The sequence below is a fragment of the Oncorhynchus clarkii genome, chromosome 3, assembly GCF_045791955.1.
Source record: "Oncorhynchus clarkii lewisi isolate Uvic-CL-2024 chromosome 3, UVic_Ocla_1.0, whole genome shotgun sequence".
Classification (NCBI taxonomy): Eukaryota; Metazoa; Chordata; class Actinopteri; order Salmoniformes; family Salmonidae; genus Oncorhynchus; species Oncorhynchus clarkii.
The window spans coordinates 52874761-52894578 of NC_092149.1; the positions used below are offsets into that span (position 1 = coordinate 52874761).

Sequence of the window (19818 nt, forward strand, 5' to 3'; positions counted from 1 at the left end):
TTAAAATGTAAACAACAAAATGTAAACAACAAAAATAATATTGGAACTCTGCGGTCTTCCCATTGTTTCCTATGGGGGAAATATAGGCATGTCTGTCTATTTCGCCAAATATCTTGCAATGTGTATATTTGGATTTTCAAGTCGGGTGTAACCAGTGTGAAATGGCTAGCTAGTTAGCGGGGTGCTCGCTAATAGCGTTTCAATCGGTGACATAACTCGCTCTGAGACCTTGAAGTGGTTCCCCTTGCTCTGCAAGGGCCGTGGCTTTTGTGGAGTGATGGGTAACGATGCTTTGAGGGTGGCTGTTGTCTATGTGTGCAGAGGATCCCTGGTTCGAGCCCAGGTAGGGGCGAGGAGAGGGACGGAAGGAAAACTGTTACACGGACACTATTTTAAATCAGGAGAATCTCCTCTTTGTAATTATGTAAGTCTGGGCAGCAAGCTCGTTGGTCATCGATCGCTAGACCTGAAATAGTCGGAAGTTTTTATTTTTCCCCTACTTTTTCATTACGCAGACATACTGGCCCTACACCATCGAGGTGCAGATGTTTACTTTCTACACAAGTAGTTTTTTCCAGTTTCGTCCGACGAACAGATTGTAGTGGTAAAATGAAGAGAGATACATTTTTAATGGAATTTTAAGCATCACACCAGTCAAAACAGGCTCCGCGAACGTTCGATTCCATTAATTTGCTATGGGCTCGCACTAGTGTTCAAGTTTAGCCAACGTTCTTAAGCCGTTTTTCAGTCTTGGGTGAATTTTGACTCGTTCTATTGTCCAGCCTATACATAGCCAGAGCAAATTTATGAAAGCACCCGAATGTCCATTGAGAAAGCACAACGACTATACCATTTAGCTAAGCTAAGAATGATGAGAACACTCAAGTCAATAAACGTTGGGTAGTTAGATAGCCTATAGTTAATATACTGGCAAGTTTGATGTATAACTACTAACGTTAGGTAGCTAGCTAACATACCAGTACATACTGCTGTAATGATATGCTATGTGGTTCGTAAGGACAGCGTAGCAAACAAATTGTCAGCCAACATAACTTGTAATGTAATTTATTTGAAAAGATGACTTTATTACATTGAGTGGCAAGCTACCCCTTGGTCTGTGATAGGATTGGTTTTTTTCACACCTAGCTCGGCTATTAGACTATTCTTTAGTAAAGATTGAATAGTCTATTGTTCAGCTATTAGCCCTCCTCCCCAACTTGCAACAAATCTCATTCCTTTCCCTCTTCCACGGGTCATCATTCTGCTTCTGAGTGGCTCGCTCGTGGGCGTGCTGGCAGGGTATGGCAGCATCTTTGGTTGTGCGGCAAGAATTCTGCATACAGCAGCACGTTTGTATAAATGTGTGGTTATTCACAGGCAAATTGTTATATGCTATGGAGGTACATTTGATTTATTTTCAATCAAAAATAATTGTTCTGAAAGCAACTTTTTTTCAGACACAAAGGAAGTCAAAGCGAACGCCTACGAAGATGGCATCTCAGGTAAGCAGCACTGGGCTGTATTGACGTATCCTAAAAACAGCATCTGCTGCTTTAGATTGAATGGTCATATCTCAGTTATTGTTTTCATATCTACAAAAAATAAGCTGTTTTCTTTACTTTCAGAGAGTGAGCGGACCTAGGGGTAGAAAATGTAGATATTGCCAGATGTTCACTGTCCGAGGAACAGGCCGTGGAAGCTTTATCGCTGGCAAAAGTGTCTATAACCAGAGCTAATTAAACTGTTCTGTGTTCTTTTTCTCAATCTCTGCCTGTCTTGTTGTACATGGAACCTGTCTCACATACATGGAACCTGTCTCACATTAATTAAAAAACCCTTAAGATGTCAGCTGCTAATTTTCAGAGTTACACCACATAAACACAGCCATTTTCACTGGTCTATCTGTTGCTGCCAAGTCATGATTTCCCTGGGGGTTAGCCTTGCAATAACCAAGTGGTGAGACACATAGCCCTCTATATTTAAACGCTTCAGGTACCCTCTGATAGGTGTCACATACAGTATCTTATATTGATATTATCTTCTATTGTTTGTCCTCATGTGTCTGTTTTTCAGCATAAAATACTCTGCAGCCACTTAGTGTGGACACCAGGTAAGACCACACACACACACACAAAAACAGTCTCTTCTTCACTCCATCCCTCTCCCCCTTCTCTCTAAATCCTCTAGGTTATATCAGTTGTTTTGGTGAATCCCTCCCGCATCTGAACTGGCTGACACAGAGGGCACAGCATGATCATAGGTGAGATGTCACTTGGTCGGGTCAACAGGAAGTATTATTAAAGAGATGCTTTACATTGAAATACAGACAGAGAGGTAGTAGTCCCAGAGTTAATGATCCAAGGTCAGTTTTGCATTTCACCTCCTGATTTAAGATGACTGACCGTGTTAGATTTTTTAAAATTTTTAAACAAGGCTTAATCATGCTCTGTCGTCTGCAGGTATGTTTTGATGTGAGAGAGGAAGCCAGTCCCGTCATCGCCACTTCACCCGCTCTTAAGATAACCTTCAGGCCAACTGTGGGCCCAAGGCTGGTTAGGAGACACCGCAATTGTGATGAACTGAGAGAATATTAGGGTAGCACTGTAATTCATGAATCATATGTTGTCTGCCGCTGTTCCTACCTCTTTCCCTTTCTGTCTTCTACACCTCTCTCCCCACCTCGTCTTTCTTCCTCGTTTTATAATGCACACATTATATTGTATTTATAATATTACAATTATCATATTTATAATGCATTTATGTATTTATAACACCTGGATAATGAACTTCTTTCAATAAAGCGTTTCACATTCTTCACTGGTGGAAATTAAGTATCTCATTGAAATACTATCCTGTGTCCTCAGATTAATGCAGATGAAGGGAGTTAGATATGCATAGTTTTTTTCTGTATATATGAATTACAAATCAATCATGTTTCTAGTCTATTGCATAGTTACAATGTATAGCATCATTTAAATAATGGAGTATGATATGGCTGAAAAAGAAGTCTCAGAGATTCATTCCTGAACCGCCAAGGAAGTGTACATCAGTGAATATATTCAATGTACAGGCTACAATGTGGGAATCTCATGCGTGGTAATAACTACAGTACATGTGTATATAGGACTTGCATCCTTGGCACAATAAAGTTATTATATTCTACTCTATCCATAGGCTTCATTAATGCCATTTAGACTTGAAGTTTATGCAACAACTAAGATAGCTGAGGTTCATAGATTGGAATGAATATTAGTCCAGAACCTAACGTTTTAGGGTCCATACACAGATCTGCTACATACTGTAGCTAGCTACACATCCATAGGCATACAGTTATTTTTATCCTCCACTACACAATAAGCAAGTAAATAATTAGTTAGCTATGTTACTTCAGCTACATTGCAAGGCAAGCTTATACAATTGTACATTCAATTTGCAGTAAGTGCTTTAGCTAGCTAGATTCTTTACATCCACTGTTTCACAAGATGACAGCCTGGTTTGCTGGATTTCTCAGGAGTCCCTAAAACATTAAACAAAACGAATTACAAATTCATTCTCCTAACACTAGCTAGCTGGCTAATATTGGCTAGTAAAATTAACTTTATGACAAAAAATATGCACAAACGTTTGTCTCTACATTAACCAAGATATTCCTCTCAATTGTCCAACTTACATCTGGTTCCACCATAATGTTTTGTAAGCCATCTTTGTTGAAGAACGACACAAGGCAAGTGTGGCTCGCGTCAAAATTAGTCATTGGAACTAGAGGTCGACCGATTAATCGGAATGGCCGATTAATTAGGGCAGATTTCAAGTTTTCATCACAATCGGAAATCGGTATTTTTTTTACATTTAAATGTTTTTTCTCCCCAATTTCGTGGTATCCAATTGTTGTAGTAGCTACTATCTTGTCTCATTGCTACAACTCCCGTACGGGCTCGGGAGAGACGAAGGCTGAATGTCATGCGTCCTCCGATTCACAACCCAACCAGTCGTACTGCTTCTTAACACAGCGCGCATCCAACCCGGAAGCCAGCCGCACCAATGTGTCGGAGGCTACACTGTGCACCTGGCAACCTTGGCTAGCGCGCACTGCGCCCGGCCCGCCACAGGAGTCGCTGGTGCGCGATGAGACAAGGAGATCCCTACCGACCAATCCCTCCCTAACCCGGACGACGCTAGGCCAATTGTGCGTCGCCCCACGGACCTCCCGGTCGCGGCCGGTTACGACAGAGCCTGGGCGCGAACCCAGGGACTCTGATGGCACAGCTGGCGCTGCAGTACAGCGCCCTTAACCACTGCGCCACCCGGGAGGCCCGGAAATCAGTATTTTTATACCTTTATTTAACTTGTCAAGTCAGTTAAGAACACTTTCTTATTTTCAATGACGGCCTAGCAACGAAGGGGTTAACTGCCTTGTTCAGGGGCAGAATGACAGATATCTTATGTTTCACCGAGTCGTGGCTGAACGACAACATGGATAACATACAGCTGGCTGGGTTTTCCGTGCATCGGCAAGATCTGTGCCTATTTGTTGATGCACGAAATCTAATATTAAGGAAGTCTTGAGGTTTTGCTCGCCTGAGGTAGAGTATCTCATTATAAGCTGTAGACCACTATTGACCAATAGAGTTTATCCATATTCTTCATAGCTTTCTATTAACCACCACAAACTGATGCTGGCTCTAAAACCGCACTCAATGTGTTGTGGGCGGGGACCTAGTGGACCTTAATGCAGGGAAACTTAAATCTGTTCATGTTACATGTGCAACCAGAGAGAAAAAAACTATAGACCAACTATAGACCACCTTTACTCCACATAAGGTCCCGTACATAGCTCGCCCTCGCCCTCCATTTGGCAAATCTGACCATAATTCTATCCTCCTGATTCCTGCTTACAAGCAAAAACTAAAGCAAGAAGTACCCGTGACTCACTCAATATGAAAGTAGTCAGATGACGCAGATACTAACCTAAAGGACTGTTTTGCTAGTGCAGACTGAAATATGTTCCGCGATTCTTCCGATGGCATTGAGGAGTACACCACATCAGTCACTGGCTTCATCAATAAGTGTATTGATGACGTTGTCTCCACAGTGACCGTACGTACATACCGCAACCAGAAGCTATGGATTACAGGCAACATCCGCACTGAGCTGCCACTTTCAAGGAACGGGACTCTAACCTGGGCGCTTATAAGAAATCTCTGTAAGGTCTACACCTGTTGTACTCGGTGCATGTGACAAATACAATTTAATTTGATGGAATCCCAAGCATGGAGAGGTGGCAGAATTGCGCAATCCTCAAGGTGGACTGGTTCCAAGCAAGAGATCTTCTTCCTTTCCGGTTCACATACCTTCACCACGGAAACCGACTTGACCTGCTGTTTTCAAGACGACGATGATGAGTATTTAATTTCCTTCATTGTTTTCCTTTCTGACACAAACAGCTCTTTGTATGGTGTGAAACTACTCAAATGAAATGACTACCATTTCACAAAGAGTGCTGCTATGACTCTAAAATGATCTCAGAGGGCTGTCCTCAATTAACTCTGACGGGGACTCTTGGCGGTTGAAGGATCCCATGTATTTTCCCTCTATATGGTGGGAGGACAGGTTAAGACATTAAATCACCATGGCGTGCATGTTTGAGGTCGTAACATATCGGCTAGAGGTTTTGAGATACGAGGCAAGATACAATTTATCTATCAAGCATCATATCTGACATACGTGCTATTATTAACCTCTAGACAAAGAACTGACAAAAACTGACATGAATGCAACTTTCTCATGACAACCTGCCAAAAATAACCCTGGTCTTTGTCACTGTGCTTTCTGAACAGAGAAGTCCAATTCCATGAAATACAGTTGAAGAAACCCAACACCCCACTATTACCATGTTTATCTTGCACTCCCTGGATGTTTCTGTTTCGGGCATAAATCTCACGGTGGGATCTATAGGGAACAGGAATTTCCATTTTAAACCACCTTTCGCAGCATTTCACTTTCCATTTCACGATCCATGGTCAGATATCCCAAATTCCCACACTTACTGTTGTATGAGTCATCATTCAGCATCATGTCTCATTCTGTTAACAACAATGTTACCATGCAAGTGCATTAAATAAAGATCACATTGAAAGTCTGGACCCAAAGGTGGCATTGAATACTCTCCTATTGAGTTGGCCTTATAACTCAATACATAGCCCTAGCCTAAAAGACATGAGAAAAAGGAGATAAAAGGTCAACGCTGACATGTGTCCTCCAAGGTGACACTGACAGTAGAACCTGATTGAGAATCCTTGCATGGATTTTTTAAAAACATGTCCCAAATTTCATGAATTCAGGTAACATGCAAGAAGAAGGATCACATGTAATCTCCAGGCTGTCTCTCAAAGAGTGTCACGTCCCGATTGGTCACTTTACAAAACAGTCAATTCTTTCACGTGCTTTCTGTCAACTGTAAAGGTCCTTCAATCACAGTCACCTTTTGAACACATAACAGACGCATCTGGTATGAAGTGCACATGGTACAGAAAGCATTGGGTATTGGGTATAGGTTGAGAGCCATGTTGATTGTTCTCATAATGTTAAAGACGGTGTTGTTGGGTATTTGTGCTTTATAAACATTTGAACAACAAGCACTTCATGATCATGTCGTCCTTCACAGCAATCCAATGTATGCAAATGGCTTGTTTAAACTCTCTATACATAACTATCAGTCTGCTCCATGTAATAGCGAAGAGAAAGAGAACATTTAGATAATGTTATAGCTCAACATAATCATCTGATCCCATCATCAGGTCCCCAACTAGGAAGTGTGCCATCAGCTCAAGATATATATGAACAAAGACTATCTTTGAGGAAAATGCCCGCAGTTCCCTCGGCTAAACCCACATACTAAAGGATAGAAACTCCCTTTTCTACAGGACTGAAAGCCTGCTTGTTTTCATACATCTGCATGCCGATTGAGCTCCAGAGTCTAAGGGAGTGTGATGGGGAGAACCCAGCCTCTTATCAGCATGCTCCAGACCAGCAGAGCCGTCATATCCGAGCTGGAAATACACTGGGCTTCCAGTAACACAGACCGCGCCCTCACAGCACTATCCCAGCACTGAACTAAAACTGGCCTCTTGTTATGACAGCAGACTTGAATTATACTGAATGTGAATAATCCTGAAGTCTTCAACTCCATCAATAGATTCATTATGTCAAGAATGTTAATCCATTCTAAGTTGGGAAAATCGGGTGCATGATTGAATTGCATTCCACTATGCATTCATTTAACATGCGAAACAGCAAGCTACAGAGGCACATCATATTTTCCAAACTATCATTCAATTATATCAAGGTCATTCCAATACATTTCCTCATGACCTCAATGTTATCTGTGTGGATTATTACATTGTTGTAGGTTTGAAAAATATGAAAAAGTGATATATGATGGTTTACATAGAATCCTTCCACTCATATAAATAGGTCAAATATCAACATTGTCTAGGCACTGCTACTGAACCAGTTCTACATTGGAACACGAGGGCAATTCCACAGTAACAGAGCGGCGATGAGACTCCGATTTTCATTGATTGCAAAGTTAAACAAACAAAATAACTCTATTTACAAGGACTACTTTTAACAATTTCCACTGAACATTTTACAAAAACATACTTAGTTGAAGAACAGTGCAGATGCAAAGTTTGGTAACAGAATGACGGCACAAACAGCACAAACCGTCATTCTGTGTGTTTTTGTAAAATATTCAGTGGAAATTGTTAAAAAAAATAGTCTTTGTAAATAGAGGTGTATGCTTTGTTTAACTTTGCAATCATTAGTTTTTGTTTGGCACACAATGTCAAAACAAATCTGAGTCTCATTAACACTCTGTTATCATGGAATTTCCCATTACAGTAGCCAGGACAAGCTCCTGAATCTCCAAAGTGTAAAGGTAAAGTGGAATTTCAGAGCCTCTCTTGAGGATGCCTTCACTTCTCTACCACGACATATCAAATGAATTGTATTTGATAACAAACTATATAATAGAAACCATAAACGAAATTAATTGTTGGTTATAATCCAGGTCACAGAAAAGGTTGATGAGTGGCTAGGTTCACTTTTAAAGGTCTAAATACACTGACATAAGGACCAACAAACTACAGTAGCAATAGCCTACCAGTTTACTGAAAGAATACAACGAGAATAGAGCAGAGTTTCAGAGTAACCCACTAATACTATATGAGTAGAAGTACGTTTTTAAATGCCCAGCAAAAAGTCTGTTAACAAATGAAAACGAAACTTTCTCTCTCTGCGATTAAGCTATTCGTCACCATAGGCTGATCAACAAAACATTCCTGTTTGGCGATGTGGATAAAGTCCGCTTGGTGGTGAGGAGGATTACTATTGCATACCTCTTGTATAATCAAATAGGCTATTTACCTGCTTACGATACGGAGTCCTCAATGGGTTCGCAGAATTCGCAAAAATCATCGTCGGTTTCCAAAATCCCAAAACAGATTTATTTCGAACTATTTGTATCCAATGGCTGTTTAGGATAAGTTGTACATTTAACCAGAGATGTTTTTTTAAAACAAATCGTATCTTTGCTACACTAAAGCATAGACTATAGGCTACTGTAGGCCTAAATAGTATACTGTATTTGACATATACTACTGTACTATACAGCGATGGCAATGTATCCGCGAATCAGTCTGAACTTCGTTTGCCCAACCCCGATCTTTTGACTGAGTTCATTGATTTGCATTGAATCTTCCGCAGAACCGACTCTGCTACGGTGGGAAAAACCATTACTCTATCCGGTATAGGGATTATGACTTCACTGGATAACATGAAAACAACACTATATAAGAACTTTTTCTGCAAATTCCAAGGAGATAATCTACAACAAAATAGCCTATATAAGATGTAGAGGCCATGCTGGTTAATAGCTGGTATGATAAAATAATAGGTCTATAAACGATAGATTGTTACAAACAATGTTTCCCTGTTTTGCTACTCTTCGTCTAGTCTGAAATGCATACCATACATTCCATAGTGCGGCCGTCAGATAGTTAAAGGAGCAGTACGATATTTTTGATCGATCCAAGACTCGTAAATTATTACAATTTGAAGAATATTTAAGAAATTGAATGAACGCAGGCCACAACTTAGTCCATTAAACACAAATGATTGAATTGTTATGAAGATAATCAACACTGAAAGAAAAAAGTACATTGAGGGTTGTGGCCATAGGATACTCGTTGAAATAAGTGTTAATCAGACTGATGAAAGCAGACAAAAAAGAGCAAACAGTGAGATGCAAATACACATGGAAAAATGTATTTGAAAAGATATACAACCAATTAAAAATGTCTAACTGTTCTAATCCAGTAATAGTTACAAAGTCTATGGACGCTATCGATGAGAAGTGACTGTGCAAAAGACACAGCATGTAACAGTAAGGATTCAAGCCACTCTTCCGCAGAGATCCCAATTGTGAGTGATAGGGTGACCCAGCTTTTTTATTATAGCAAAACATACACTTAGAGGCTGCGCTAGGCTATAAATCAAAACCAATTCACCTGCCATTCTCAGTCTCTGATTGGAAAACCAACTGTGGTGATGTCGTCGTGAATGTGACTGCATGCTGACCTTAAGGTGGTCGTTACCTTTGTGGTCATCTTTCTGACCTCTTTCTTGTTCTACCAGGCTGTCTCTTTCACCTGGCTTGTTGTCATCCTTTACATCCTTTCCCCAACTGCATTTCCTGTATTTTACTAAGTCTATTAGTTTTGTTCGCCCTTTTGTGTCAGGGGCTTTGAACCAACCGCTAATGAGATTATGCAACATCTGGTCTTTTGACCACTGCAAACAGAGCAATGTCAACATTGGTCTAAAACCAAATCAGCCCAAAAAACAAAAACCCAATCACAATAAAATGTTTCCTTTTGGTTTCAGCAGGTGCTCACTTTAAACAACGATCTACCAAAAACTCAAATTTGAATCTTTCCTTCCTCTTTTTTTCCTTGGTGATTTTTTTTGGAGGTTGTTGAAGTGATACATTATGTTCATTTTGAAACACACAGACGTTTTAACATACGGTTTCCTAAAAGACACTGCAGAGTCATAGAGATAGAGTATGTAGGGAGGTCCTTTGGGCCACCACGAGGTGTCAATATATGTCACCCTTAAAGGGAAAAGAGAGACCTGGATTAGCACTCCATGGAGGTCACTGACAAATGGGGACAAGGGCGGGGAGAGCGACAGACAGTGCAACTATCCCTTTTATATAGGAGTCAAAGGTACATACAGTGCCTTGCGAAAGTATTCGGCCCCCTTGAACTTTGCGATCTTTTTCCACATTTCAGGCTTCAAACATAAAGATATAAAACTGTATTTTTTTGTGAACAATCAACAACATGTGGGACACAATCATGAAGTGGAACGACATTTATTGGATATTTCAAACTTTTTTAACAAATCAAAAACTGAAAAATTGGGCGTGCAAAATTATTCAGCCCCTTTACTTTCAGTGCAGCAAACTCTCTCCAGAAGTTCAGTGAGGATCTCTGAATGATCCAATGTTGACCTAAATTACTAATGATGATAAATACAATCCACCTGTGTGTAATCAAGTCTCCGTATAAATGCACCTGCACTGTGATAGTCTCAGAGGTCCGTTAAAAGCGCAGAGAGCATCATGAAGAACAAGGAACACACCAGGCAGGTCCGAGATACTGTTGTGAAGAAGTTTAAAGCCGGATTTGGATACAAAAAGATTTCCCAAGCTTTAAACATCCCAAGGAGCACTGTGCAAGCGATAATATTGAAATGGAAGGAGTATCAGACCACTGCAAATCTACCAAGACCTGGCCGTCCCTCTAAACTTTCAGCTCATACAAGGAGAAGACTGATCAGAGATGCAGCCAAGAGGCCCATGATCACTCTGGATGAACTGCAGAGATCTACAGCTGAGGTGGGAGACTCTGTCCATAGGACAACAATCAGTCGTATATTGCACAAATCTGGCCTTTATGGAAGAGTGGCAAGAAGAAAGCCATTTCTTAAAGATATCCATAAAAAGTGTCGTTTAAAGTTTGCCACAAGCCACCTGGGAGACACACCAAACATGTGGAAGAAGGTGTTCTGGTCAGATGAAACCAAAATTGAACTTTTTGGCAACAGTGCAAAACGTTATGTTTGGCGTAAAAGCAACACAGCTGAACACACCATCCCCACTGTCAAACATGGTGGTGGCAGCATCATGGTTTGGGCCTGCTTTTCTTCAGCAGGGACAGGGAAGATGGTTAAAATTGATGGGAAGATGGATGGAGCCAAATACAGGACCATTCTGGAAGAAAACCTGATGGAGTCTGCAAAAGACCTGAGACTGGGACGGAGATTTGTCTTCCAACAAGACAATGATCCAAAACATAAAGCAAAATCTACAATGGAATGGTTCAAAAATAAACATATCCAGGTGTTAGAATGGCCAAGTCAAAGTCCAGACCTGAATCCAATCGAGAATCTGTGGAAAGAACTGAAAACTGCTGTTCACAAATGCTCTCCATCCAACCTCACTGAGCTCAAGCTGTTTTGCAAGGAGGAATGGGAAAAAAATTCAGTCTCTCAATGTGTAAAACTGATAGAGACATACCCCAAGCGACTTACAGCTGTAATCGCAGCAAAAGGTGGCGCTACAAAGTATTAACTTAAGGGGGCTGAATAATTTTGAACGCCCAATTTTTCAGTTTTTGATTTGTTAAAAAAGTTTGAAATATCCAATAAATGTCGTTCCACTTCATGATTGTGTCCCACTTGTTGTTGATTCTTCACAAAAAAATACAGTTGTATATCTTTATGTTTGAAGCCTGAAATGTGGCAAAAGGTCGCAAAGTTCAAGGGGGCCGAATACTTTCGCAAGGCACTGTATGTCTATTGCCTTAAAGTTCTTACATAAAACACATAGCCAACTGTAATTGTTCTTTCTTGTGAATGCATTTATTGACCTGAAGCTTCATTCATTATTTTCTATAGGAATTGATGCTGTCAATAATGTAATCTAATAATATATTTCAGTTAGCAGATATTTTTATCCAAAACAATTTAGTCCTTCGTGCATACATTTTACGTACACTACCGTTCAAAGGTTTGGGGTCACTTAGAAATGTCTTTGTCTTTGAAAGAAAAGCATTTTTGTTGTCCATTAAAATAACATGAAATTGATCAGAAATACAGTGTAGACATTGTTAATGTTGTAAATGACTATTGTAACGGCTGATTTCTAAAGGAATATCGACATAGGCGTTCAGAGACCCATTATCAGCAACCATCACTCCTATGTTCCAATGGCACATTGTGTTAGCTAATCCAAGTTGATCATTTTAAAAGGCTAATTGATCATTAGAAAACCCTTTTGCAATTATGTTAGCACAGCTGAAAACTGTTGTCCTGATTAAAGAAGCAATAAAACTGGCCTTCTTTAGACTAGTTGAGTATCTGGAGCATCAGCATTTCTGGGTTCGATTACAGGCTCAAAATGGCCAGAAACAAAGACCTTTCTTCTGAAACTCGTCAGTCTATTCTTGTTCTGAGAAATTAAGGGTATTCCAATGTGAGAAATTTCCAAAAAACTGAAGATCTGGTACAACGCTGTGTACTACTCCCTACACACAACAGAGCAAACTGGCTTTAACCAGAATAGAAAGAGGAGTGGGAGGCCCCGGTGCACAACTGAGCAAGCGGACAAGTACATTGGATTGTCTAGTTTGAGAAACAGACGCATTACAAGTCCTCAGCTTCATTAAATAGTACCCACAAAACACCAGTCTCAACGTCAACAGTGAAGAGGTGACTAAGGGATGCTGGCCTTGTAGGCAGAGTTCCTCTGTCCAGTGTCTGTGGTCTTTTGCCGATCTTAATCTGTTCTTTTTTTGTTGGCCAGTCTGAGATATGGCTTTTTATTTGCAACTCTGCCTTAAAATGATCAACTTGGATTAGCTAACACAACGTGCCATTGGAACACAGGAGTGATGGTTGTTGATAATGGGCCTCTGTACGCCTATGTAGATATTCCATTAAATATCAGCCGTTTCCAGCTACAATAGTCATTTACAACATTAACAATGTCTACACTGTATTTCTGATAAATTTTATGTTATTTTAATGGACCAAAAATGTGCTTTTCTTTCAAAAACAAGAATATTTCTAAGTAACCCCAAACTTTTGAACGGTAGTGTATGTGAAATAAAACTAAAGATGTGGTCCTCTACAGACTTAAAGCAACACTTCTAGTGCTTGAGAATTGCTGTTATACATGACGTATGACAAATATCTCACCTATGTGTGAACCTACAGTCACGGAAAGGCCTGCAGTGATATCCAATTTCCCACGGCCACAAATCAGTTCCTAAGCAGGCTGTTTTGACATGATACAGTCTCTGCTGAATCGGCAGAGCTAACAAATTATCAATTTAATTCTGGCTCTATGTCAGACCAAACCCTACAGACATCAGGGCTCTTACAAAGAATCTAGCAGCTTGCCTAATAGATGACGACTATACATGCCAATTTTAGCCCTTTATGAGAACGGTAGGTTTAAGACTTCATCATTCAAGGAATCAGGCACTCACAGCCCATAATAATTATAATAATCAGTTTGTCTGGAAACTAACAGCAGCTATACGGTTTAACACAACAGTTTGTCCTCTTTGAAACGCTGACATCTCCCATCCATTTCCTTCCTCTCCGTTAGCTCGCTCAGAGTGAGATCCAGCAATACCACAGCACCCTGAAATTCAAGTGGAGGAAAGAGAGTCCCACCAGTACCAGGAAGGCTTTACAAACAGCTCTGTATATTTACCTTCCTGCCTGGATGGAAGGGGTGAGTTCAGGGGACAAAGCCCCTCTGAGGCAGCAACAGAATAATTTTCGACGACACCAGGCACGTTAGGGTGGAAGCAAGTAAGCCACAAAGACAGACGTGTGTGAGTGTGTGTGTGTGTGTGTGTGTGTGTGTGTGTGTGTGTGTGTGTGTGTGTGTGTGTGTGTGTGTGTGTGTGTGTGTGTGTGTGTGTGTGTGTGTGTGTGTGTGTGTGTGTGTGTGTGTGTGTGTGTGTGTGTGTGTGTGTGTGTGTGTGTGTGTGTGTGTGTGTGTGTGTGTGTGTGTGGCATGGTGGTGAGGCAAGAACAGCTCAACCTAAAGTTGTCATTATCCAGGATTGGGAGTAGATTAATGGAAAGTCTTTCCATACTTCCAAATTCATCAACTTACAATAATACGATGATAAGTCAGTTAGGAAAATCTCACACAAAACATTATCAAGGAATTACATTAGATTAGTTATAAAGGAGACTCTGCAAAGTATTAGGAGTGTCAAATTGCACAGGCAATTCAAGAAAAGCTTGTAGAGTGGATGCTACACTCGTGACAATGACGGTCTTACAAACTTTTCCTTTAGACAAACAAAACTTCCCAAATGCCTGATCCTGAAAATGTGTGTCAACCTTAGTTTTGACAGAAGTCTGCAGACAGTTTTGCAATGATAAACGGAGAGTAGCTTGGACAGGACAGTAAAGTACAGGGTAAACATGCTGTACTGCCCATCTGTCTGAAGCACTCACTGGTCATGTGATGTCAGCACCAGGGATGGGATCATGTGGCAGGTGATCTAAGTTTGACTTACGGCACCAACGCTGAGGGATAGAATATCAAAAACTGATGTTTTGCTGTCAAGAGCATATTGCTCAATGAGAGAGCTTTGGCTTTATTGTTGGTCAGGGGTTGTAATAGAACATTGCAAATGAACTTTTCACGTTTTTTTTTATGTCATACTGAATGCCCAATGTGTTTCTAAATATTTGAAGAATGTTTCATCTTGTGTACTGACTAAATGTAGAGCATGCAATGTATTCCAAGTAGGAAACAACTATTTTCATGTCATACTACTCTATATGGCAACAAATTAGATTTTGTATTATTATTATTATTATTGTTTTGCTGTGAAAGCAAATAGGAAACATTGAATAACCCACATCCATTCTTTAATATTCATTTGAAAATCATTCATATCCATATTGCTTGAAAATAAATACATGATTGACATGAATGCACCCATTTTCAATTACCTTTCCTATTCCCCGCCTCAGATCCAGTGAGGTGTTTCATAAATAATTCAAGAAAGGGGAAATTGATTATCAATGCAATAGCCTGTTACAAGATGTTTATGTTTTTCTCATAAATAAGATATGTTCTCATGAAAAAAAGACAAGGGCCTTGATGAGAAGTGAAAATCCCAAATTCTAAAACCCTGACTACACTCTGCCTCTATAATAATTGACTTTGCAAAGTGGGTGGAAAAAATAAATAAATAAATAGATTGAAATATTCCTGCTATATTACAATTGATATAACAGCTCCTGTTGCTTTATTTCATTGCATGCTCATTTCAATTGTTTGAACGCAAGAAGCAATGAATAAGAAATGATTACCTTGATGGTCCGTGTGTCATCATTGACATCTTTCTAACACTGATGAGGCTTTTCAATGTTTTCTCTATTTTTTATGAAAGAGCCTCTTGGCAGAGAGAGCCTCAACAGCAGGCTGGGTATATTATTGTGCACCGTGTAAACCCACATTTTGTTCATGTCAAAAGTCCCCAAGAATGAGAATCATAGGAGCACAATGGCTGCTCTTTCAGCCCTGCACCATCATAAAGAGCAGCAACATTGTGCTGTTCAACTGTGTACATTCAGCTGCTAGGCAACTCTCCAAACTTTATTGTAAACATTGTATAGGGCTTTTTCAGCCTCGGCGTAATGCCATTGTTCACAGTCTAACATTGTAATGTCCGATGGCAGTTAATGTCCTTACCTTCAATGGATTATTATAGGCTTGTGTTGACAACAAACAAGAATACAAAATAGTGATTTAATTGGATTTGAATCATTATTAAGCTTGTAAAAGCTTATTTCCTTCAATGTAAACACTTCTTCACCAGTAAGGACCATCTGTTCTTCAAACTCTTGTAAATCTGTGAAACCCTAGTCTAGTGGATCCCTGAAATACTGGATCGCTCACGTAGATATTCGACACCAGTTTGTACCAAGCACTTTGTTCTGAAACTAGAAGCAGTCTGTTCTGCTCCACTTAAATTACTCTATCAAAGTACTGTAGCTAGTCTCCTGCCGAAACAGAAATCCAGTTGCTTGACAAACATGCTAAAACACGCTATGAGTTTCTGTGCTTTGTCAATGCGATTCCTGTGAGAGTATCTCAAAACGTAACAACAAATGGACGACAACAAAAGCACATATCATGAATAATGCAATATTTTGCCGCTGACTGAACATGATACAGCTCTTCTATACAAAATCAATATCACAACAAATAACCTACAATATCACTAAACCTTTAAAGACTCCCAACATCACATACACACCAAAATAGACGAGAAATCTATGCCAGGCCCCCTCAATAAGATTATAACAGGGTCATTGCATTTGGATCCAAGCAGAGAGGCCAGCAGGACAGAGCAGGACAGTGAAATGTAAACCACCATGTCAGTTATCCACAAATCCATGAGCAAGGCCCTGTTTGAAGTTGACAAGCCACTTCTGTACTAAGGCCACCACACACATATATGGTGTGTCATAAAACAAACTGAAAGGGGCCAAATCTCTTTCCATGTGGAAATCACATGAATGACCCTATTTTTAAATCGAATAAAATAATGACTCTTCGGCCAATGGAATAGTGGGATTTGAAGGATAAAAAAAACACATGGCATTTTGCTCATCAGTAGGAAGATGGAGTTGCGTGTCATTTATAAAGTCAGCATTTTATGACTAAATGACTAACGAATGCAGGTAACTTTGGCGAATAAGCTAATACTTTCTCTTCAAATTATATCGTCAGATAAAAGAGAAACCTGCTCTTGCTGGTATCACTTAGTTGTATGGAAGCTCTTCAAATGATATCAAAATGGAAAATAAATCGCCCATGCATTCATAACAGCTATAATAGGCTGTGTAGCTAACACAATGGAATTCCTAAATCCCGTTTAAGGTCTTTTTCATTGGATCGACACACTCAGATGTCTATCTCTGTTTGAAAACATATCCTCATTTTACTGTTGCATACTAAGCAGCCTATAGGGCTTCCGCTCTGGGACCTTGTCATTTAATAGGCAGCCAAGCTGATTAAACATGTATGGAGCTTAAGTGAGGCAAAGTATTCTGTAGGAGCCTCTTGATGTTCAGTGGTGATGTCTGTAGGTCAATTGAGGACTGTAATTTGACCCCCATATGCCCTCTGATTTTCAACACATAATTCATGAATGATGCTGTAAAGAATTCGATGAAACCTGACTTGCGCTCTTATGATCATTCATCAATACGAAACAGCATATCAAAAACGACCTAAACAATTCACAATAAAATAAATTGGGTTGGGAGATGCTATCTGTATCTAACACTTAATTATACTTGGCAGTGTTTAAGGGATTTAGGAATAACAGTAATCCTATTAAAATTGTGCATCGTTTCTATTAGCTAACCCTGGAGAGCCACAGTCACTCCAATGTAAATCCAAATGATCCAAGTCAATAGTGTAAAGAAAAATCTGTCAGAAGAGTTTTACAGGTGTTGAGATGCAATATATTGCCTACAGCTGTCCAGGGTGCTTAAGTCATAAAGTGATCTCAAATCAAATTTTCCTGAAAATATAGGCCTATGCGTTTCAAATGACTTAAAATTAAACAGAACCCCAGCGAACAAGAAATCTGACAGACAAAATAGAGTACAATAATCTACCGAGGCAGATGAAGAACATGTTCTTATCAACTGTCGAATCTAACCGCGCATTGATCATTTTACGATGTAGAGTCAATCGCCCATTTTCAAGTACATAGAGCACTGTTTTACTGTACCTTCGCTTGCAGGTATCGGGGGTAGTAATAGGAGTACTGGGGTTACATCTGTTGTTGCCACACTTTTCCCATGAATATAGAAAGATGAACTAGTCGCGCCGGAACTGAAGGTTACTTCAGTATTTCCTTCAATTCGGTTTTTCTGTCAGTCAATTCTCTCGTTGTTGGGAGACCTCACCCTGGAACCAAACAGCGAAACAGTGGAATATCAACCAGCCTCTGCGCAAATGAACTGCGTTTCTGCGTGGGCGTTGGACTTGCTTCGGGTGATGGGTTCTCTCTGCTCTGGGTACATTCTGACTAGAGCCAAAGTGGTCACTGCAAATGCTGACCAGTTGGCTATTCATGCAATCTCATTCAGAATAGTGTCAAGACAACAGTTTGATTAATTTTGATAATACATTTTGTATTTGAAAACACAATAAGGACGTTTTAGTCACTGATGCTCTGGAAGTCCATAGGCCTACTCTTCAGACATCAGTCTCCAATGCTGGACAGGCACTCTCACCTTTGCACCAGCAATACAAACATTGCCATGTGACATCAATAAGTGCTTCACTGTAATGACACACTCATATTGGTTCAAGGAGTGATGGTACATTATATAAGGATACCTTTCATGGCATCCAGGCAAGGCAATGTAACTTCCTTAACAAAAAAAACAAAGCCCGACAGGATCACAATGCAAGATCACATTATGCACATTTACTTAAACCACAGTTGCATACCAACAAACATCTGCCAACTGTGCCAAGTCAACAAGTTCCATGATTCTCCTCGGGTAGCTTATAAGGACTTAAATTACAACAATATCTTCACACATTATTCATGGCAAATGCAAGGGAGCATATCATATTGCATGCATTTGTCATCAACAAATTGTTGAAATAGTATTTGTCAGTGAAACAAGGTGAAACAACATGAAATGCAGTGGTCGACCCAATATGGCCCCAAGGCTGCTCTCTGAGTATTTTTATTTATTTAACTAGGCAAGTCAGTTAAGAACCAATTCTTATTCTCAATGAAGGCCTAGGAACAGTGGGTTAACTGCCTGTTCAGGGGCAGAACGTCAGATTTGTACCTTGTCAGCTCGGGGAGTCCAACGCTCTAACCACTAGGCTACCCTACCACCCCACTGTATAGTATGAAAGTACTACTGAAGAACTATTGCATGCATTTGTCATCAACAAATTGTTGAAATAGTAAGGACACATAGCCACACTGTACATTTCTTATCAGGTAGAACCGACCAAGAAGCACTGTGGATGAGAATACAGAATGAGGAACTATGTTGTGTTCTTGTAGGGCGGAGTTTAGGATACAAAGCCACGGTTTCACGAAGGAAGCTCAGAGAGGTTACTTACAGGCAACATTATATGTCGTCTGCTTTCCCACAGTTCATACCACAGTTCATATAAAGGGAGAGAATTAATATATGAAAATGAACGCGGTTTCCTTCTCGGGAATATGAAGCCCTTACCTTTTGGTGCTTGATTGTTTCGAGCTTTTCGTGAAATTCCTCCCCAAAATATCCAAACGCATTCGAGTAGTAATGTTCATCTTCATTAAAGCGCAGGCCACCAGCTGATGGTGTGAAGATGTCTGGGGATGGTCATATTGCTGTCTGTTGCAAATGTTGTTTGAATCCATTAATGAGGATGAAGAGCTTCTTCTATCCTTTGATCCTGCAGTAATTAGAGCAAGCTAGAGACACATGGAACCAAACTAACCTTCCACAGGTTTGCAACAGTGACTGTTTAGGCTACTACTACAGTGCATAGTACTACTACATACTATATTGCAGTAGAGGTTATGGCTCTTTTCTGTCGAGTACAAAGTAGTCCTCCTGAACATCAAAATGATCAATTTTCATTCTCCTTCACCTTTGCCATTAACCGGAGTG

At 40.1% G+C, this 19818-nt stretch overlaps 1 protein-coding gene across 13 annotated transcripts in view; it reads right to left on the reverse strand.

Moving 5' to 3' along the window:
• The window catches only part of LOC139397422 (RNA-binding motif, single-stranded-interacting protein 1-like), a 50955-nt gene extending 32753 nt beyond the window's left edge, over positions 1–18202 (reverse strand). For 5 of the 13 annotated variants that reach the window (XM_071144188.1, XM_071144185.1, XM_071144183.1 and 2 more), the window contains exon 1: positions 17916–18202. Coding sequence is in view for 8 of the 13 variants with exons in the window: in XM_071144155.1 (XP_071000256.1) it covers positions 8428–8478 (51 nt within the window). In the remaining 5 variants the exon portion in view is untranslated. Of the gene's footprint in view, positions 1–8427; positions 9028–9656; positions 9789–17915 lie in introns of those variants that run through there. The other 8 variants (XM_071144157.1, XM_071144153.1, XM_071144165.1 and 5 more) reach the window with 5 other exon arrangements.
• Positions 18203–19818: the final 1616 nt, after the last annotated feature.